Source organism: Abramis brama, assembly GCF_963993115.1.
Source record: "Abramis brama genome assembly, chromosome: 22".
Taxonomy (NCBI): Eukaryota; Metazoa; Chordata; class Actinopteri; order Cypriniformes; family Leuciscidae; genus Abramis; species Abramis brama.
Genome location: NC_139984.1, coordinates 12,025,152 through 12,045,675, shown reverse-complemented (window position 1 = coordinate 12,045,675; position 20,524 = coordinate 12,025,152). Strand labels below are relative to the sequence as shown.

The 20,524-nt window shown below is 37.8% G+C and overlaps 1 protein-coding gene across 2 annotated transcripts; it reads left to right on the top strand.

Moving 5' to 3' along the window:
• Positions 1 to 1,679: 1,679 nt before the first annotated feature.
• Positions 1,680 to 18,234, top strand: LOC311073643 (uncharacterized protein). 2 transcript variants are annotated; one of them, XM_084099547.1, is made up of 8 exons: positions 1,680 to 1,923; positions 8,738 to 8,887; positions 9,229 to 9,381; positions 9,608 to 9,742; positions 11,671 to 11,811; positions 12,221 to 12,346; positions 16,414 to 16,554; positions 17,463 to 18,234. In XM_084099547.1, exons 1-8 carry the CDS (start codon positions 1,842 to 1,844, stop codon positions 17,465 to 17,467), a joined length of 933 nt encoding a protein of 310 aa, XP_083955673.1. In that variant the 5' UTR covers positions 1,680 to 1,841; the 3' UTR covers positions 17,468 to 18,234. The 2 variants fall into 2 exon arrangements, with proteins under 2 accessions (XP_083955673.1, XP_083955672.1); XM_084099546.1 differs by having other exon boundaries at positions 1,800 to 1,923; positions 17,468 to 17,567.
• The last annotated feature ends 2,290 nt before the right edge of the window (positions 18,235 to 20,524 follow it).

Genomic DNA, 20,524 nt, shown 5'->3' with positions numbered 1-20,524 from the left:
TAGAGTGCAGTGCACTAACAATGACGGTATACACCACATTCACTAGCAGTCGCCAAGGTGACTCTGACTAACTGGCAGTTAATGCCGAGTTCACACTGAACGCTTTTAGGCCCGATTTTCGAGTCGCCGACGCCTGTGAGATATTTGGCATGCTAAATATCTGGACCTGTCAGCGATTCAAAATCCTGCTGTGTGAATGTGTTCTGACTGAAAATAACATAACGATGCTACAAATCAATTTCAATAGTAACGTTACGTTGGGTTTAATTTGTCTTTTAATGAGATGTACTAATATAATATTGTTAGTGGCAAGATTTTTCACGTGAATAAATGCATAGATCTGCAAATTTTACTTGTGTTCCGTAATGGTCTGGTGGTTAGAACTTTTGCCAGGCGTGTCAGAGGTTACAGGTCCTAATTAATCCGGATCGTATATTTTTTGCCACGATTGGCTACACATTTGTTGTTGTGTTGGTCAGACTAACTTCCAAACAACATATTTCAAAAACGACTTACCCAACCTTTAAAGCTACACTGTGTAACTTTTTAAGTTGATTCTTAGCAAAAAACACGTTGTTCTATCAAAAGTATATGTGCTCATTCATGTGTAATTACTTCCACCAACTAATAAAGTATTCTCGTAAGCATAAAATCTGCCATTTAGAATACATACGAGCGAGTCGCTTGAATGGTGGCAGCCATATTGCGCCTCCATCTTGAAAATACATTCGCCAAAGAGGGACATACCTGGAAATTCAAGCTTCGCCTTTCGCGCTTTACACTCAGTGACACCGTGACGAATGCGAGGGGGAGATTACTCGCGACTGCCGGCAGATTTGAAAGACTGCTGAAGATGGATGATCACGCCTATTTTCGAGGACATGTAAGAGTCGCCAAGGAAGCAAAAGAGAGAATTAAAACAATAGGTGCGACAGACAAATCAGCAAGACCAAAGTCAATATTGGAGTAACCTTTCCCAGATGGAAAGAGCTCATGAGGAGCAAATGTAAATTCGAAGTTTTATAGTTGCTTGTCTAACCATAGCATGGTTGTGCATAACGCCAGAATGACCTCTATTATAACTTGCGTTACTTTTCCTCACGTCAATGGTGAAAAAGTATTGTTTACCTTGTAACATAAATCTGTGCTGCGACGGATCACAGGTGATGAATAGTTTTAAAGGCGCAATTGGACGAAGTCGAACTGGAAGCCATGTTAATCTTGGAATAATACGGCCACCGTAGGAGTTAAAACGCCCTCGAAAATGAAAGGAACAGAAACTAATATTCACTGGGTAGTCATATACAATTTCACCGCTAGATGGGGGAAAATATCACACAGTGTAGCTTTAATGCATGATCTGTTTAAAGTATAAGTGTATTTTATATAAACATATATATATATGGGGGGAAGGGATTAGATTCAGATTTGGGATTGAATGTAGTGCCCAAACTGGCCAACCCACACCCTTTCATAAAAGACTGTCCGGTGGGATTGTATTGGATATAATCTAAATCAAACTATTGTGTATAGGAAAAGTATTATACTTCTTTGAGGCCATTGAAAACTAGTTTGTGCATTCTGAAAAAAAAAAAAAACCCGTCTGGCATCATATTAATAGCCTAGAGCTCTCCCGATTGGCATCATAGCCTAGAGTTTGTCTTGTATCAGAACTCTCTGACATCATTGGAACTTTTTAAAACATGCGGGTGTGTTGTTCTCCAAAACAGATCATCCCGCCCCAAACTCACGCCATTGGTTGAGCTCTAACTAAAATACTCTCTCGTCCTGAGACAAGTATGATTTTCAAGCAGTTCATTGTATGATCGTAAGTGGAGAGGATGACAGCTCGAGTGTATTGCTCTGTGTTATTGTGTCTGTCTGGATGCTTGAGCACAACAGAAGCTGCTCCAGGAACCACAGGTGAGATCCATGTTCTTTAACTTCATTACGCAGCCTGAAGAAATGCATGAACAATAGTTCAGGTGACCAGTGAAAGATGAACTTTGTAAATATATAAATTGTAATATTATCTGAGTCAGTCAATATAGAAGACTTTTATATTGAAAGGGTTGACGCCTGTTTCACACTGTGCAGTGCGTATGCGGTGCCTATTTTTCCCGTACCCATGTTAACAGCTTTCACACTGCATGCGGATGTGGTCCGGTGTTGTGCCCAATTTCAAGTCCCTGAAAATTATTACCGGGGGTCAGAATTTGGCACACAACACCTGTTGCGTTTACAGCAGTGCAGCGATCGTTTCCGCACCGAGTCTACTTTTGCTGTGCTGCACGAGCTGAATTAAAGTAAGCACTTGCTCGTAGTTAAAATGAACACGAATTGACATGAAAATGTAGTATCTCACCAACTGCACTATACTCACCAATTAATACTACTATTTTCACAGTCATGTTTTTACTTTAAGCCCGGGGTAAAGCAAATAAAAACAAAACGCTTACCAGGAGTAGCACCATTGGTTGAAGCGGTCAGCCGTAGAATCAAGGACTCGAACTAACCATTTCATAAAATTGGTTACAACTCGTTACGCACTTTTTTTATGACACTAAGATCAGTTTAGGGATTAAGTAGATTTCTAAACTACTTTGATATGAAGCAGATAAATATGTGAAAAAGCTTGACACATATTGCAAAACCACTGACTTACAAATTCTGAAAAAATATTAAAGGTGCTCTAAGCGATGTCACGCGTTTTCTAGGCCAAAACTTTTTTTGTCACATCCAGCAAACATCTCCGCACTATACGCTAGCTGCTTGTCCCCTGAACACACTGTAAAAAACGCGGTCTCTGTGGACAGCCCAGGCTCCACAAATGGCAAGAAAAACAAACTGGCTCAGCCTTGGCCACGAAACATAACAAACTGTGTTCCAGCTAATAATGTACATGATTTGGGGGGTTAGTGCGCGTGCACATGAAGGGGGGTGTGGGGAGTGGAGGAGAGAGAAGCATGAAGAGGGAAGTTAGCTAGAGGAGAGATGTCCTAACAATGACTAACGTTAAAATTGTATATTCTTGAGAATTTTGATATGGCCGAGACGCGACCAAAGAGACGACGTTCTGATGAACAAATAACAAAGAATAGGGAAAAGGAGAAGGAACTTACATCGTCCCGAATTTACATCAGAAAAGCGTTCAAAAGGTGGCGAGAACTCCGCCGGCAGAAGGGCTTCAATCCGACATTCAGGTGGCTCTGTTTTTGCTGGAGAGGTGGGTAAATCCAGTTTGTTTTTTCTAAATGGTTCATGACTGTTTTCTAAATGGTTCATGACTGTTCATGACTGCGCTACACGGTTTGGAACACAGTCTCTGTTTTCATGACAGCATGGAAGGGAGGGGACGGGATGTGGAGGAGGGAGGGTCGATCTAGCCTCCATTTTGTTTGACAATACTTCGAACATCAACAAGAAGTGACGTCACCCAGCACCACTTAGAGTAGTGGTTCTCAACGGGGGCGGTACCGCCCCCCAGGGGGCGTTCAGAGAACAACGGGGGGCGTTGGAAGCAAGATTTTTGAAAGGGGGGCGTTCAGGTGTTAATGGGGGGCGTTCACGAGTTTAAATATGTAACGCAAATTTTTGTTCATTTACTTTTATTCATTTTAAGCATTTAGTAGTTGTAATAAACACTGTAAGTGGGCTATTTAAAAAGTGTTAGGACTACGTTTTTGTTAAATTATGTTGTAAAACATATGCGCAGAGTGTGATATCATAGTGTGATCATATCCACCGTCAGTGTTGTAGGTAGGCACTAGGCATGTTTTTTTGTGTTCATTTCTATTGCATTACGATTGAAAGCAGTATCAATAATGTAAAAAATATGATGTGCAGTCAAGTTCAGGTGTGTGTATATGCTGTGAGGGTTCTCACCGCGCGCGCTTGTAGTGATTCGAGGAGTTTTGACGAGTTCTATTTTGACGACTTGATATTATTTCTTATTCAAAAGTTTAGAATGCCTAACATTCTAAAATCTTCCAGTTTTATGCGACATGTAGCCTATCGTTACTTTTGCAACGACTCTATTATTTTTCCAGTCATAGACCAGCGCTCAAGCACTGACTAGAATCCAGCGCTGATAAGAATCAGCATTCACGTGCTCAATAATGTGTTTGGCGCTGACAACAATCCGGTGGTGCAGAATCACGCAGCGGAGGAATGGAAAGTTGACAAGCCATTAAAAAGTATTGACTTAAGAAACACTTATATTTTTTCAAATATTTTCAATAAATCATGTTCCCATTCACTCTGGCGACGAATTTTAAAATTAATTAAACTATATTCTATTTATAAGGTAAAACTTTTACATTTTTAGGCATTAACTATTTCAAATCCCAAATGCCAAAATGTTTTCTTTGTTCACCAAGTAATTTACTGGTCAGGCATTATTGTTAACTCACAAGACAGTAAGGAGAAAATGACAATTTGATGGATAATTTAAATATATTCTGCAATCACATTTTGGTAATGTATTCAACCCCCCTAGAAGGCCTGAGGTCCACTCACCACAGATTTAACAAACTCCTGTGAGAAATACTGGTATTGCTATGTCAATGCAATTTATAACTTGTTTTTTGGATGAATCACTGTGGAGTATAGTTCAGTTGTATTAATAAAAGACAATTTTGCACTTATTTCATCTATTAACTCTCACTCATTCCTGCTCGCTCAGTAGTTTGGGGGTGGGGGGCGTTCAGGGACCTGGATATTGGATAGGGGGCACTGGCCCAAAAAAGGTTGAGAACCACTGACTTAGAGCACCTTTAACCATGGCCGGACTTCAGTTAGGCCTATATGCCAGTCAGCAATTATTAGCCACATTTCCACTCTCTGCGAGCGAGTGCTTTTTTTTTTCTTTTCTTTTTTTTTAAACAGGCCAGCCTTGGCTAATAGCCTCTAATGGCGAGCTTCAATGCCATAATCAAATGGCATAAACTGATATTTATCATTATTTCACATAAGAAAACACAGTGGAATCGCATCTGCGCCATTGTAATCACATGGCTATGGCTACTTATGTTTTTGTTTTGTTTTTACCCCAAAAAGCGCACATTTAGAAACATGTTCACATGTTCAAGTGTAATTTGTTTACAGAGAATGATAATTTCTGTTAATTTATCAACTAAATATGCAATCTGAAGAGTTTAAGCGCTCTGTTCCGTCCAGGCACGGCGCCAGGATTTTTTCTCTACTGGTGCTAATGGGGAGCTAGACCGATACGTGGGGGTGCTAAGAAAACAATTGATTTTCATTACTTAAGTTACTCTATAATATAGAGGTTCTCGTTTTTTCAATAAAAGCAGCTATGATACACAGCACTTTAACTAGATTTGGCCAAATAATAGTCAACAAAATAACTAAGCCTAAAATTAAAAACGTTAAATAAAAAAATAAAAAACGTTATCCAATCACTGCTTAACTGCTTAAAAAATACTGACTAATATAGCCTACTGTTATATTAACTGTGCGTATACATAATATAGATTTTAATAGCTTGATGCTCTTTAAATATTTTGTTACATTATTAAAAGTTTCGGTGCATAGGACAGACCTATCCGCGATCGCTCTCCATGGTTCTGACCAAAGAAGAGAGCTTTGGAATCTCCATTACGCATCATACCTTGGCTGCATTTTCCGATAACATTGTCTCGTAGCGCGCTACGAAGACTCTTAAGGTATAGCTTAACTAAAGGTATCCTACCACTAAAGGTATATCATTGCTAGGCGTCTTCAGGGCTATCATCCATTCGCGAGGCAGAGGCGCTAAAGGCAGAGGCGCTGGCGCCCTCCTAGCAACGGCGCTGTTTTTGGTAAAACATGATTTTGACCACTTCATTAAGTTTTGTTTTATAGAAAACTCTTTTTAAAAGATTTTCGTTTTGTATAAATTGTATCTTAATTTTGATCAATGTTTTATCAATCAATTGCCCGTATTTAATGAATAAGAATCAAATATATAGCAGACAATGTAATAAGGAGCCGGCACGATCACTTGCATTGCACGTGAACCGGAGGGCGCCGAAACTCAGCTTGTGCCTCACAGATTTGAGAAATATAGGCTATATATTACAGAAAGTTCGAAATGTCTACTTTTAAACGAAAATATTCAAACCCAAATAAATAGGCTACTCTCTGATTATGTAATCCAAATGAAATGTGCATTTCTCTCTGGCGTTCATGGTGAGTCCGCATCGTCAACTTCATCTTTGCAGCGACACAGAAAACACCAGTTTATTACTAAACAATTAAATGTCTCCTTGCTGATTTAGACACATTCATAATCATTACTTTAAACGGTTCTTTGTGGCAAGTTTTATGCGTGCGGCTTATTACCCTGTAGGCTAGCCTTTAATTAAATTAATATAAAGGGGCGATTTGTCCACGAATGGCTTAAATGAACAACTACTAGTCGACTAGAAAAAAAAATTAGTCGGAGGTAGCCCTTATTCCACATATTTTTTCGAACCAACAGGCCAGTCTGTGTTGGGGGAGCGACCGTGAGAGGAGCAGAATATTCAGAAATGCGCTCTCCGCTCACGAGCTCTGATCGGAACAAACCCGAACCTCACTGTCTGCTGAACTTGCGCAGAAACATCAAAATAGACATAGCCAGCTTTTTAAAATTGTTGTTAAAACTAAAAATTTAGACTATTTTAGTACAAATTATGAGCTTATTGACGATTTTTTATAATTCTTGACAAAATTAGAATTCTTTTTTTTTTTTTTAACGACGCAACGATGAGCATTTACTAGCCTACTTTTAAAAAATGCGGGTCAGGAAGCGGGTCGGGTAACCTACAATATTTTATTTTTCTGCGGTCCGAGTTGCGGGCGGGTCAATTGAAAACGTCGGTCAGGTGCGGGTTGTTTATACATTGACCCGCGCATCACTGGTGTCTAATGATTCGGTTCACAACGTCAAAAATAGAATTAATAATATACAACGCCACAGCAAGAAAAACAAACACCCTGTACCTGTTAAAAATGAACTGGGCAAAAAACAGCTATCTGTTATGCCGAGTTCTGTAAAAGAACATTGTAATTAACGTAATTTCGCATTGTTTGTAATTTCTTGTTGTTGACTCAATAATAAACTGCAATTTCAGAGTTGGATCTGTTTGTTTGTGTTTCATATTAATATTACATTATGTAAAACGTCCAACTGTTTACGAATCAAAATCCGGACATACTGTGATGCATGTATGAATTATCATGTTAGACTAAGTTAGTAATGTAATAGCCTCTATAGAGCCCGAATTTGCTTTTATAAGTTAGGCTAACCTTGTTTACGTTCCTTTACGACCTGCAACATATCATGACTGCACACATATAACGTTACTTTACTGTAAATCAAAGATTTGACGATGGATTATGTGGGAAGCCTTAGTAGCCTACCTCTGACCGTGGCGATTATATTAAAAAACTTACTCTCAGCAATGGTGAGATCTTGCCGGATCCCTATACAATAATACCTGACGATCTTTGGATTGTGGATGACAAGAAGTGGCCAGCAATTGTATGGCCTGATATATATAATTATCTAATTCAGACACCAAGTGTGTATACAAGAGAAATGATTAGAGCGTACAAATCCCTTGATGCATACAACTACGTGCTATGTGGTCATGTGCAGCTCGTCAAATACTTTGATGCTGCACCGGATTTTTTGTGTTGAGGTCAGATGTAGGCTACTCCGGTACGAACTAAGAGCGCGGGTCTTTTGCCCCCTGGTTGCGTGGGCTTAACTGGGGCTACACAGATTTTTGACGGGGCTTTAGCGCCCCCTAGCCCCGGTGTAGCGCCGTGCTTGGTTCCGTCTCATTGCCATCACACTATAGTGGGGCAGAAATGTCATCAAGATGATAAAAATACCCATTTAGTTCCTGTTTTTATATTCACAACATAAGCAAATGAGTTATCACACAAGCAAGAGTGCCGGTAATTGCCATACACATTGTCTTTGTATTCTGATTGAATTTGATTCAAATTAAGAAATGAGACATGAGACTAAGAGAACACAGATGACAATAAAGTAAAAAAATACTGTTCATCTATGCCTTAATTGCTCAGTGTTATTTCATGGTTTTGATCTTCTCTCAACTCAGAGCACATCCAGTATTTTATTGTATTAATTATATATCACTGCTAACCTTGTGCTAGGCTAGGCATGGCATGTTAATGCATTAATTGTTCTACATTTTTGTGTATTTTGTGATCCATAATGATGTTCTAGTTGAGATCATTTGTAGTGTTGCTAGGGCCCAAACATATACTCAAGCCCAGGTGCCCTTGCCCTGATTATAACCTGCTCTTCTGTAGTGGCCGGTCATTCTCCGGGAAGCTGGCGCTTGTGCCGTCCAGTCGATCGAGACTTCTCTGGAAGATACAGATTGTGTGTGTGTGTGTGTGTGTGTGTGTGTGTGTGTGTGTGTGTGTGTGTGTGTGTGTGTGTGTGAGTGTGTGTGTGGCCTACTTTCAGTGAGTTTGAATTAGTAATGGACAATAATACTAGAGGTTTTTCAAAAGGAACACACGCAAAAAAAAAATTGGTGTAGAAACCGTTTTAGATCAGAAATTGCCGCATTACATGTCTATATCACTTTGCCAAATGATTTGTTATTTCAAAGGTCCTTACAGCAACAACAGCAAAATAACCAAAAACCCCAGTGAAAAAGACATTCAGCATTCAGTGATTTGGCTTCTCTGTCATGTGTCTGTATAACAGTAAAGCCAGGAGTGTGTCCAAGCTCAAAATATGAAGCAGAAGAGTGTGCCCTGATACGTTTCGTGTCGTGTGCCGATGACAGTGACTGTGCCAACGATGAGAAATGCTGCAGCAATGGATGTGGACTTCAGTGTATGGCTCCAGATACAGGTATATATTATATTATATTATATTATATTATATTATATTATATTATATTATATTATATTATATTATGTGCGGTCAATCAATATTTCAAATATTTGTTTAATGCCATCTTTTTATGAAAGAATGCATCACTGATACCAATACTGCTCCTGATGTCTCTATGAAATAGATTTTTTTTTTTCTTAATTTTAGTCATTAATTATAGGCATTCAGCATTACAGTGTAATTGAAAGCTATCAATTTTAACATTTATTAGGCTTTAAAAAATATAACTAATATAATTTACCTGTGCTCTTCAATAAATCAGGGCTATTATTTTTCACTGTCATGTGTCTGTATCACAGCAAAGCCAGGAGTGTGTCCAATCACAAACGATGGAACAATAATGTGTGTAAGGCAGGATGATGAGTTGTGTGCCGGTGACAGTGAGTGTCCCGACAATCAGAAATGCTGCAGCACTGTGTGTGGTGGACTTGACTGTATGGCTCCAGTTACAGGTATGATATTTTATTTAATTCTAGGCATTCAGCATTACAGTATAATTGAAAGCTATCAATTTAAATTTTATTAGGCTTTAAAAAATATAACAACTTATAATTTTAAGTGAACAATCTTCATAAAAACTCACAATGTCACTTCACCTGTGCTCTTCAATATATCAGGGCTATTTATTTATTTATTTTTTACTCTTTTTTTTTCTTCTGTCATGTGTCTGTGTAACAGTAAATGCAGGAGTGTGTCCAAGAACAAACTACGAAGAAGTAAAGTGTGAGTGTGCCGGTGACAGTGACTGTCCCAAAGGGAAGAAATGCTGCCGCACTGAATGCGGTGGACATCAGTGTATGGCTCCAGTTAGAGGTATTATATTATATTATATTATATTATATTATATTATATTATATTATATTATATTATATTATATTATATTATATTATAAAACGGGTTAGTTTCAATCCTTGATTCTGATTGATCAATAGCTGTGTTTTATTCACGATAAAACATGGCTATGACCGCTTCACCCAACGGTTCTATGTATTACTACACAACACCCCTAGCAACCACTCTTAGCAACTTAAACACAGAGCTGTTAAACACGCATTCAGCGTGAGACTCACACAATTGACTTTATGCACAGCTGCACTACTTCCTGAACTTCAGCCAGCTCCTTTGTTTCCTGTCTGCCATTATTGGACAAACTCATTAATCCAGGTGTGCCTGACCTCAGTAGTCACAACAACAATCAGACACACCTGGATTAATCAGTTTGTCCAATAATGGCAGACAGGAAACAAAGGAGCTGGCTGAAGTTCAGGAAGTAGTGCAGCTGTGCATAAAGCCAATTGACACCTTTCACACACTCTCACGCCACACATCCATTTTCTCACGCAGAGATAAATCGCCAAGCAAAGAGGACACTGACACCGACAGACAAGAAAGAGCAGGTTACTTACAATAGGAAACTAAAAATTCTCAGCTCTCAGATTCTGTCAATTTTATTACAAAATTCAGACAATAAATACCGTTTTGGCGCTTTTAAATGTGACATCGCTGTAGCACCTCAGTTCAAGCGGCACGTGAACCGATCATCTCTCTTTACTACTAGTTAATAGTAAATAAACAATAATAGGTAGGTTGAAAGATACAGTACAACTTATCGAAATGTAAATGTGTCATACCGATCAATCAGTGTTTTTCAACCGCGGAAAAAGGTCAATAAAACAGCTGGAGAACAATGTCACACATTTACCTCAGGAAAGCCATTTAATGACCATAGCATGTTAGTTGGCTAGAAAAATTTGTATTTTATAATATTTTTATTATTAGTAGCCTATAAATGTGTATTTTGCTAAATATGTGCACTATATTACATATTTATTATTGTTACTTATATCATTAAAATATTATAAAGTTATTATAATATAAACCGCATTATATTTAATTTGAGTTGTTATTTTTAGCCTTTAATAATGCCAGCTGACAGAGCTCTCTGTAGCCTGTTTACAGCATTATGTGAGAATTTCTTTCTTGAGAAAAATTAACATGTATCTACTGTACTATTTATCCAAATGAATTGATATTGAATCAAGATCGGAATCAAACCACGAGAATTGAATTGAATTGAAATGGTAAAAATCGTATCAAGCTATGATAAAAGCAGTAGCCTACCAGTCATTGCACCATGCACATCGTAACATGCTGTCACTAAACTTAATAAAATTCTGTTTAGTTAGGCTACCAAATGTTTTGACATCACAATAGCCTACACTTATTGTGATGAAAGTTTTTTTTTTTTTTTTTTTTTACATATCCCACAATCGTTTGTTTTTTTACGTTTAATAAGAAATTTAAATACTTTATTAGTTTACATTTAGATTATTTCAAGTTCACCACGGGGCTGTTGAATGTTTGAATCTGATTTAACATGTTTGTGTATGTAAGAAAACAAAATCACAAAAAAAGTAATTAACCAAAGTGGTGATTTGGGCCCCCCTAGCATCCTGGGCCCATATGCCTGGCATAGCCTACTCTGCACCCCATAGACCAGCCCAACCCCCCCACTATAACGGCACCCCTGACTACGGGGCTGTTGAATGCTTGAATCTGACTGGTTGCCGAAGATTCTAAGGAGTGCAATTATTATGTACATGTCCATATTACTTGGCCAAATGATTTCAGTTATTTCAAAGGTCCTTACAGCCTACAACAACAAAAGAACCAAAAACCCCAGTGAAAAATTCATTCAGCATTCAGTGATATGGCTTCTCTGTCATTTGTCTGTATAACAGGAGTGTGTCCAAAGATAAAATATATACCAGAAATATGTGCCGAGATGCGTTTCGTGTCGTGTGCCGATGACAGTGACTGTGCCAAGAATGAGAAATGCTGCAACAGTGAATGTGGACTTCAGTGTATGGTTCCAGATACAGGTATTATTATATTATATTATATTATATTATATTATATTATATTATATTATATTATATTATATTATATTATATTATATTATGTGCGGTCAATCAATATTTCAAATATTTGTTTAATGGCATCTTTTCATGAAAGAATGCATCACTGATACCAATACTGCTCCTGATGTCTCTATGAAATGATTTTTTTTCTTCTTAATTTTAGTCATTAATTATAGGCATTCAGCATTACAGTATAATTGAAAGCTATCAATTTTAAAATTGTATTAGGCTTTAAAAAATATAACAACTTATAATTTAAGTGAACAATCTTCATAAAAACTCACAATGTCACTTCACCTGTGCTCTTCAATATATCAGGGCTATTTTTTATTTATTTATTTATTTTTTTCTTCTGTCATGTGTCTGCCAGGAGTGTGTCCAAGAACAAACTATGAAGAAGTAAAGTGTGAGTGTGCCGATGACAGTGACTGTCCCAAAGGGAAGAAATGCTGCCGCACTGAATGCGGTGTACGTCAGTGTATGGCTCCAGTTATAGGTATTATATTATATTATATTATATTATAAAACGGGTTAGTTTCAATCCTTGATTCTGATTGGTCAATAGATGTGTTTTATTCACGATAAAACACGGCTACGACCGCTTCACCCAACGGTTCTATGTATTAGGTATTACTACACAACACCCCTAGCAACCACTCTTAGCAACTTAAACACAGAGCTGTTAAAGGTGAACTAAGTAACTTTTTTACCTTAACTGAACAGCTTCAGAGTCATTGGAATGGTTATATTACTTATTTCAGGTTGAATGGTGGTCGTTTCGCACCCCCCTGGTGCCCGAGAGCAGAAAATCCGCACTTGCAACTTTGAGCCGGCGGGACGCCGTGATATCAGGTCTCGCGATGTAAACAATTGCTTTACGGCCAAAAGAAATCTGCTAAAATGCTGTCATTATTGCGCTCCCTCACGCTGTTCGAACCCGAATGAAGCAGACGTTTTAAAGAATGTCCCATCTGCTTTGATGTCGTTGATCTACTAGCCTCTGGTGTCTGAGAATCACCAACGAGTTTTTACAACAGTGTTGTCAATTATCTATTCCGAAGCTGTGGGGGGAGCTCTAGAGAGAAACCTGCGAGCAAAAAGCGAGAATACAGCGAGGAAATCCCGAAACTACTGAGCCCTGCTTTAAACCTATGCTTTAAACACGCATTCAGCATGAGACTCACGCAAATGACACCTTTCACACGCTCTCACGCCACACATCCATTTTCTCACGCAGAGATAAATCGCCAAGCAAAGAGGACACTGACACCGACAGACAAGACAGAGCAGGTTACTTACAATAGGAAACTAAGGGTGTATCACCAGGAAAGTCCGATAGTTCACTTGCTTTGGTCCGGACCAAATACAATGTTGATTTTTTTTGGTTTGGTACGGTTCGCTTTCACACTGCTCTTTTTGCAAGTGAACCAAAATTTGTAAACAAAACCACACGTGTGCTAAGGTCGTCCATTCATTGGACAGGAATTCTCAAGCAGGGAAAAGCAGGAAGTGCAAAAACAGGCACAGCATGGAGATATTTCGTAATGTAATATTTGTTCTTTTACTGATTTGGTGTTATTCTCTACAAACGCAATATGAAGAAACTAATGAGCATCATATGATACAATGTCATCTATACGATGTTGTAATTAGGATTTTGAGAAGATGACGATGTGCTGCAAGACGGTTCCAGCGGAGAGAACATGCTTTTAAACCATTTAAGCGCGATAAGACAAAAGAGAACGCTCTGTCTGTGAATGTCCTGATGCACACACGACGCGCAGAAAGACGCGCAACAGTAGGCATCGTGTGCACAGACAGCGCCCGGAATTCTCTTTCACTTTCGCGCTTGAACAATAACACACACCATTATGCCAAAATGTCCGTTTTGTTAAGTATCCTCATAAGAGCAGTCAAATAAAAAGGCGCAGTTTTCTGCAATTGGATCTGTTCGGGGGGGGGGGCGTCACCACTTTTGAATAAGAAACAATATCAAGACTATAAAACTCGTCAAATCTCCACGAATCACAACAAGCGTATCAGTGAGAACACTTGTTCAAATAGCGCACACACTCAAACCTGACTGCACATCACATTTTTGACTTTATTGATTCTGCTTTTATTCGTAATGCAATGCACCGGTCAACGGGACATAAATTAATCCTTAAAGGATGGGACTTTGTGGGACATTTGCACAAAAATAATAAATAACATACCGTATTTTATAAGTCGCTCCGGAGTCGCATATCGGTAAAAAAATGCGTCACAAGGAAGAAAAAACATATATAGGCCTAGCCTAAGTCTCAATGGACTAAGTCGCATTTTTTTAGAAATTTATTTCAAAAAAAAAAAAAAAAAAAAAAAATGTTACAGACAATTCTCCGTTACGGACGTGAGCGCTTAAAGCGGCACTAAACGAATGTTTTAAAACTTTCACAGACTGAGAACTCAAACTGAAAGCACAAAGCCTGTCTTTAAATTTAATTTAGTTTTGTATTAATTGTATCTTAATTTTAATCGATGTTTCATCAACCAATTGTCTGGGTTTAATAAATAAGAAGTATAGGCTATTAGAAAATAGACAATCAGGACACGGAGGCGCTGGCGAACCTGGAGCTCGTCTCATAATGAACCGAAACTCAGCGTAGGCCTATAAGGTAGCCTATTGCCTCACAGACCTGAGACATATAGATAGCTTGAAATGTCTACTTTTAAGCAGAACAATTCAAAACGAAAGAAAACAGACTGCGCTGCTTATGTAATTCGTATGAAATGTGCATTTCTCTCTGGCGCTGCGAAGATCGTGAGTCGTCAACTTCATCTTATAGCCGACACTGACATAAAAAATAACTGTTTTATTAGTAAACAATTAAAATGTCTCCTGCTATATATTACATATTTGCCTGTTCCTTACAAAACACTAACAGTGGGGTGTTTGACTGTGTTTTTTTTTTGTGTTTTTTAGCAGCTGCGGACAAATTCTTTCGACGCACACACAATATTAGCCTACGTAACACTCTGCGCTTATGTTTTAAAAACATAATTTAACATATAACAATTTTTAAATAGCCCACTTAAAGTGTTTATTACAAATAAATGACTAAATGCTAAAAATTAATACATTTTAATGAACAAACATATGCGTTGCATTTACAATTCTGTGAAAACAGGGGGTGCTGCAGCACCCCCAGCACCCCCACTTCCCGCGTCCCTGAATAGGCTACACCCTAATTCTCAGCTCTCAGATTCTGTCAATTTTATTACGAAATTCAGACAATAAATACCGTTTTGGTGCTTTTAAATGTGACATCGCTGTAGCACCTCAGTTCAAGCGGCACGTGAACCGATCATCTCTCTTTACTACTAGTTAATAGTAAATAAACAATAATAGGTAGGTTGAAAGATACAGTACAACTTATCGAAATGTAAATGCATCATACATGCTATCGATTAATCAGTGTTTTTCAACCGCGGAAAAAGGTCAATAAAACAGCTGGAGAACAATGTCACACATTTACCTCAGGAAAGCCATTTAATGATCATAGCATGTTAGTTGGCTAGAAAAATTAGTATTTTATAATATATTTATTATTAGTAGCCTATAAATGTGTATTTTGCTAAATATGTGCACTATATTACATATTTATTATTGCTACTTATATAATTAAAATATTATAAAGTTATTATAATATAAACCGCATTATATTTAATTTGATTTGTTATTTTTAGCCTTTAATAATGCCAGCTGACAGAGCTCTCTGTAGCCTGTTTACAGCATTATGTGAGAATTTCTTTCTTGAGAAAAATTAACATGTATCTACTGTACTATTTATCCAAATGAATTGATATTGAATCAAGATCGGAATCAAACCACAAGAATTGAATTGAATTGAAATTGTAAAAATTGTATCAAGCAATGATAAAAGCAGTAGCCTACCAGTCATTGCACCATGCACATCGTAACATGTTGTCACTAAACTTAATAAAATTCTGTTTAGTTAGGCTACCAAATGTTTTGACATCACAATAGCCTACACTTATTGTGATGAAAGGTTTTTTTTTTTTTTTTTTTTTTACATATCCCACAAACTTTTGTTTTTTTACGTTTAATAAGTTTAATATTACGTAATATTAATATTTATATTTACGTTTAATATTTCAAGTTCACCACGGGGCTGTTGAATGTTTGAATCTGATTTAACATGTTTGTGTATGTAAGAAAACAAAATCACAAAAAAAGTAATTAACCAAAGTGGTGATTTGGGCCCCCCTAGCATCCTGGGCCCATATGCCTGACATAGCCTACTCTGCACCCCATAGACCAGCCCAACCCCCCCACTATAGCGGCACCCCTGACTACGGGGCTGTTGAATGCTTGAATCTGACTGGTTGCCGAAGATTCTAAGGAGTGCAATTATGTACATGTCCATATTACTTGGCCAAATGATTTCAGTTATTTCAAAGGTCCTTACAGCCTACAACAACAAAAGAACCAAAAACCCCAGTGAAAAATTCATTCAGCATTCAGTGATATGGCTTCTCTGTCATTTGTCTGTATAACAGGAGTGTGTCCAAAGATAAAATATATACCAGAAATATGTGCCGAGATGCGTTTCGTGTCGTGTGCCGATGACAGTGACTGTGCCAAGAATGAGAAATGCTGCAACAGTGAATGTGGACTTCAGTGTATGGTTCCAGATACAGGTATTATTATATTATATTATATTATATTATATTATATTATATTATATTATATTATATTATATTATATTATATTATATTATATTCAGCGTCAGGTCTCAGGTTTCGTACAATTAGACATCGGGCGAAATGGCCTCAGATTGAAGCATAAAAGTTTCAAATTAACAAAACTATTGTTAACATAGTTATTATCGCAGACATCCCAACCTGCAAAAAGTAATTTCAGGGAGGTATCCCGCAGACATCCCACTCGTTAGGTTGTATAAAACGTCCCACTGAGATTATTTTTTAAATTTGTATTATTCGCTAGTTTTAGTTGCATGTTTAAAAATTAGCAAAATAACACATTGCAACTAGCTAGCTTGTATGTTGGCAAAATATAGCGAAGTTAAAAAAATCTTTCGAGTGCAAATTTGCCTGTATAGTACATAAAGTTTTGATGGTGATTGTGTCTGTGACAGAACAATTCTTGCAAATAGAAAGATGTCATTATTTCATTTTTTGCTAAAGCAAAGATAAATGATCCATAGTTTAGTTCACATAGAATGATGTTGTGATCACTGTTTTGAAAAAGTGACCCAAGTAACGGTATTTAGAAATGTGTTCTAGCGATTGTAAAAACAAACAAACAGTTATTTGTAAAATAAACAAACAGGATTGTGTATTATTTTATAATAATATTAATAGATTATTTTGTGTTATATTCTCTGTCAAAAGTACCTGAATTCGGCCTATAGCACTGTTTCAAGCATAGGGTGGCTTTACAAAATTAATAAAGATGATGAATAATACTCAATGCAATTCACTCTGTAAGTAAAGCTAGCTATTCATGTCCTGAGTGTTTTGTGCTGTACATCTGATGCTTAATCCCACTAAATGGCCAGACTAAATCTGAATCTCTATCCATACAGTCTAGGTGCCTAACTGAAGGGAATCCAGTGTGTGCCGAATACTGTTCCCATGATGGTCAGTGCCCTGCTGGACAGAAATGCTGCTCAACACCTGTGATCGTACATGCAGTGTTAATCATATTAGAAAAATTATGTAATGAGTCATGTTACCTTTGTCATGTACCTATCCTATATTAACTGTTGTATTCTTTTTGCCGGTGGGATTCTCTGTGATTGATATGAGGTCCTCCTGGCAGTGATTAAAGCTTATTCAAAGGCATCATTTGGAGTCTGTCTGCCAGTCAGGTTAGACACTAGAGATCTTACTATTATTCTCAAGTGATAGTGCTGAAGTGGAGCACTAGAGATCTTATTTATTCCTAAGTGATGGTGCTGAAGTGGAACTCCAGAGACCTGTGGAGAGACGTCTAGTAGAGTATAAAATTGTAGGTGTCTAGGAGACACCAGGTTAACTTAAAGGGCATCTATTATGCAAAATCCACTTTTATATTGTGTTTTGGACATAAATGTGTGTTGGCAGCGTGTGAACCCAATCACTCTACAGTAGGGTTGGGAATCGTAAGAATTTTTCCGGTTCCGGTTCCGATTCCGGTTCCACCAAACGATTCCGGTTCCGGTTCCCATTCAATAAAAAAATATTAAAACAACTAATAAAAAATAGTAGTAAGGGAAAAATCCACAATCCTTTTTGTGTTTATTTCTTATACTTGTCAAATGAGTTTAACAGACTGGTAATGTCAACAAATTCAACATATTATTAAGCAATTTTTGGAAAAAAATAAAATAAAATAAAATGAAAATAAAAATGTCTGCATTCTCTAGAATAATTTGGGACCTCTCCTAGCTTATTGTATCTCCAGCAGTGGAGAATACCCTCTCAGAAGGGTAGAATATGCTTGAACACCCATGTAAGATGTGTGAACAGATTATTTTTAAAATCGTTTTGAATGATAAATTCATAAAGACTTTACTTGTTTCATTACCGGATAAATCAGCGCTCTAGCAGTTAATAAACAGAGCGGCATGCGTCTTGCGGAAGAACATTGTAGCCGGAGCTACTTCTCTCTATTTATGTCTATGACGAGCAGTGTTGCCAGATGTACGATAATTATCGTATTTGTACGATAATTTTGACCTCTGTACGATGTACGATCAATAATGGAAAAAATCCTATAATGTACGATAATTTCAGACCTGTGTGACACTTCAAATGATGGTCGTTGTAATCATAGGGTTTCTCATTGATCTAGCTGTGGATTCTACGTCTACCGGGGAAAGAACGTGTAGAGAGAGGGAGCGAGAGACCTTGCGTGTGTGTGCTAGTGTGCCTCACGAAGCACATGTAAAGACCCAAACAATCAATTGTAAGAACCGACCGTTGGAGATTTATTGACTGTCTGTCATTTTCATGCTGTATTCTGTACAGGTTTGACTCGTGTATGATCATTTTCTTCCAAATACGATAATTTTGAGCTTCTGGTACGATACTTGGACATTTCCAATCTGGCAACACTGATGACGAGTCACGCAGGTACTAGGCTACCCTGCAGCGGCTGCGATCCGCCAGTCTAAAGTATAGTTCGAGTATAAACGCTTATTGCAGGCTTAACGTAGTAATTCAGGATAAGACAAAAACACGTTTTGAAAAAAAGGCATTCATGATGCACTCGCTCATTGTATACATTTTGTAAATTCTGAACACAAAGAAGTTACGGACTGCGTCTTTATGAATGTTTTGAAGCATCAGATGTAATCGATACACTCGTTATCTGAAGGCAGCGACTTTCAAAAGGTGATTTACAATATTTTGGTTGCTACCGTAGACATCAGTGTTTATACTCGAATTATAAACTTTTATCTCAGTAGCCTACTTCTGTGATCATTTGAATATTTGTAACAGAAATATCGATACTGTGTGATTGTAAAGCTGTTTCATATTGACAACTGCTCTCTCTGGGTAAACGACAGCGCAAACAGATTTGAATGTTCAGGGGTGAGGTTTTTGTAATTTAGGAATAAGATCGCGTGGGTGTTTGAATCGAGATCTTTTAAATATTAATCGTGCAGCTCTACTGTCTTTAATTCTCTCTCTCTCTCTCTCTATGCGTTGATATCTGACGCAAAACGTATTTGAGTAGCGCGAGGGCTTTTCAGTGCATTTATTACTATTTTAATATGAGGCGAGACGTCGCTATTAAAGGATAAGCTACCAGCACTTCGCCCACCAGAACCGTTTTCGGAACCGAAACTTAGGAATTTCGCACGGTTCCGGTATTTTTTCAAAAACACTACCGGTTCTGGATAAGAACCGGTTCTCGGTTCCCAACCCTACTCTACAGTGATAAAAATCCACCCACTCCTTTTTGACATCATACTCAGACCCTGCCCACTGCTGCTGATTGACAGCCCTGTATTACCATAGTTTCCGCCATCAGCAAATTACTAGAGTAGAGATAGAGTACACTATCTGCCATTTTCTCAGCGCTAGAGCAGCTGTAGTGACAATTTCTTGTGTAGGAAATGTAAAGTGACTACGCCACCTCATTATTTTATAGCAGGAGGAGCCCTCCACAGATCACAATACTTGATTCTAGGCAACAAATATAGTTCAACAATTTTGTTACAACACGGACCATCAAATGTTAAAACATGTCAACAATAGAATCCACAGAAGTAGGAAATAGCTCTCCTCAAGACTGCAAGAGGGTTGGGCCTGCTCTTATGGACCTCCTACCACCTTTAAGACACAGAAGAAAACCCACAGCATACACCTTTAAATCACCATTTCAGTGCCAACCTTCTAGTACACACCACACAGCAGTGCCACACCACCCAAATCACCTACGCTGAGGGAGGTTTAATGTCGATGCAGGCCCAGCCCTGTACAAAGTAACTGAGCACTGTAACACACAAAAAGAGGAGAGCAGTACCACAGAAACAAAAAGCAAATGACAAACAATATTTAATATAATCACATTAATCATCAATATCAAATAAAAGAAAAACAAACCACAATATAAAACTTAAAAATACAAGAAACAGTGGCAGGTCAGCCCCTTTAT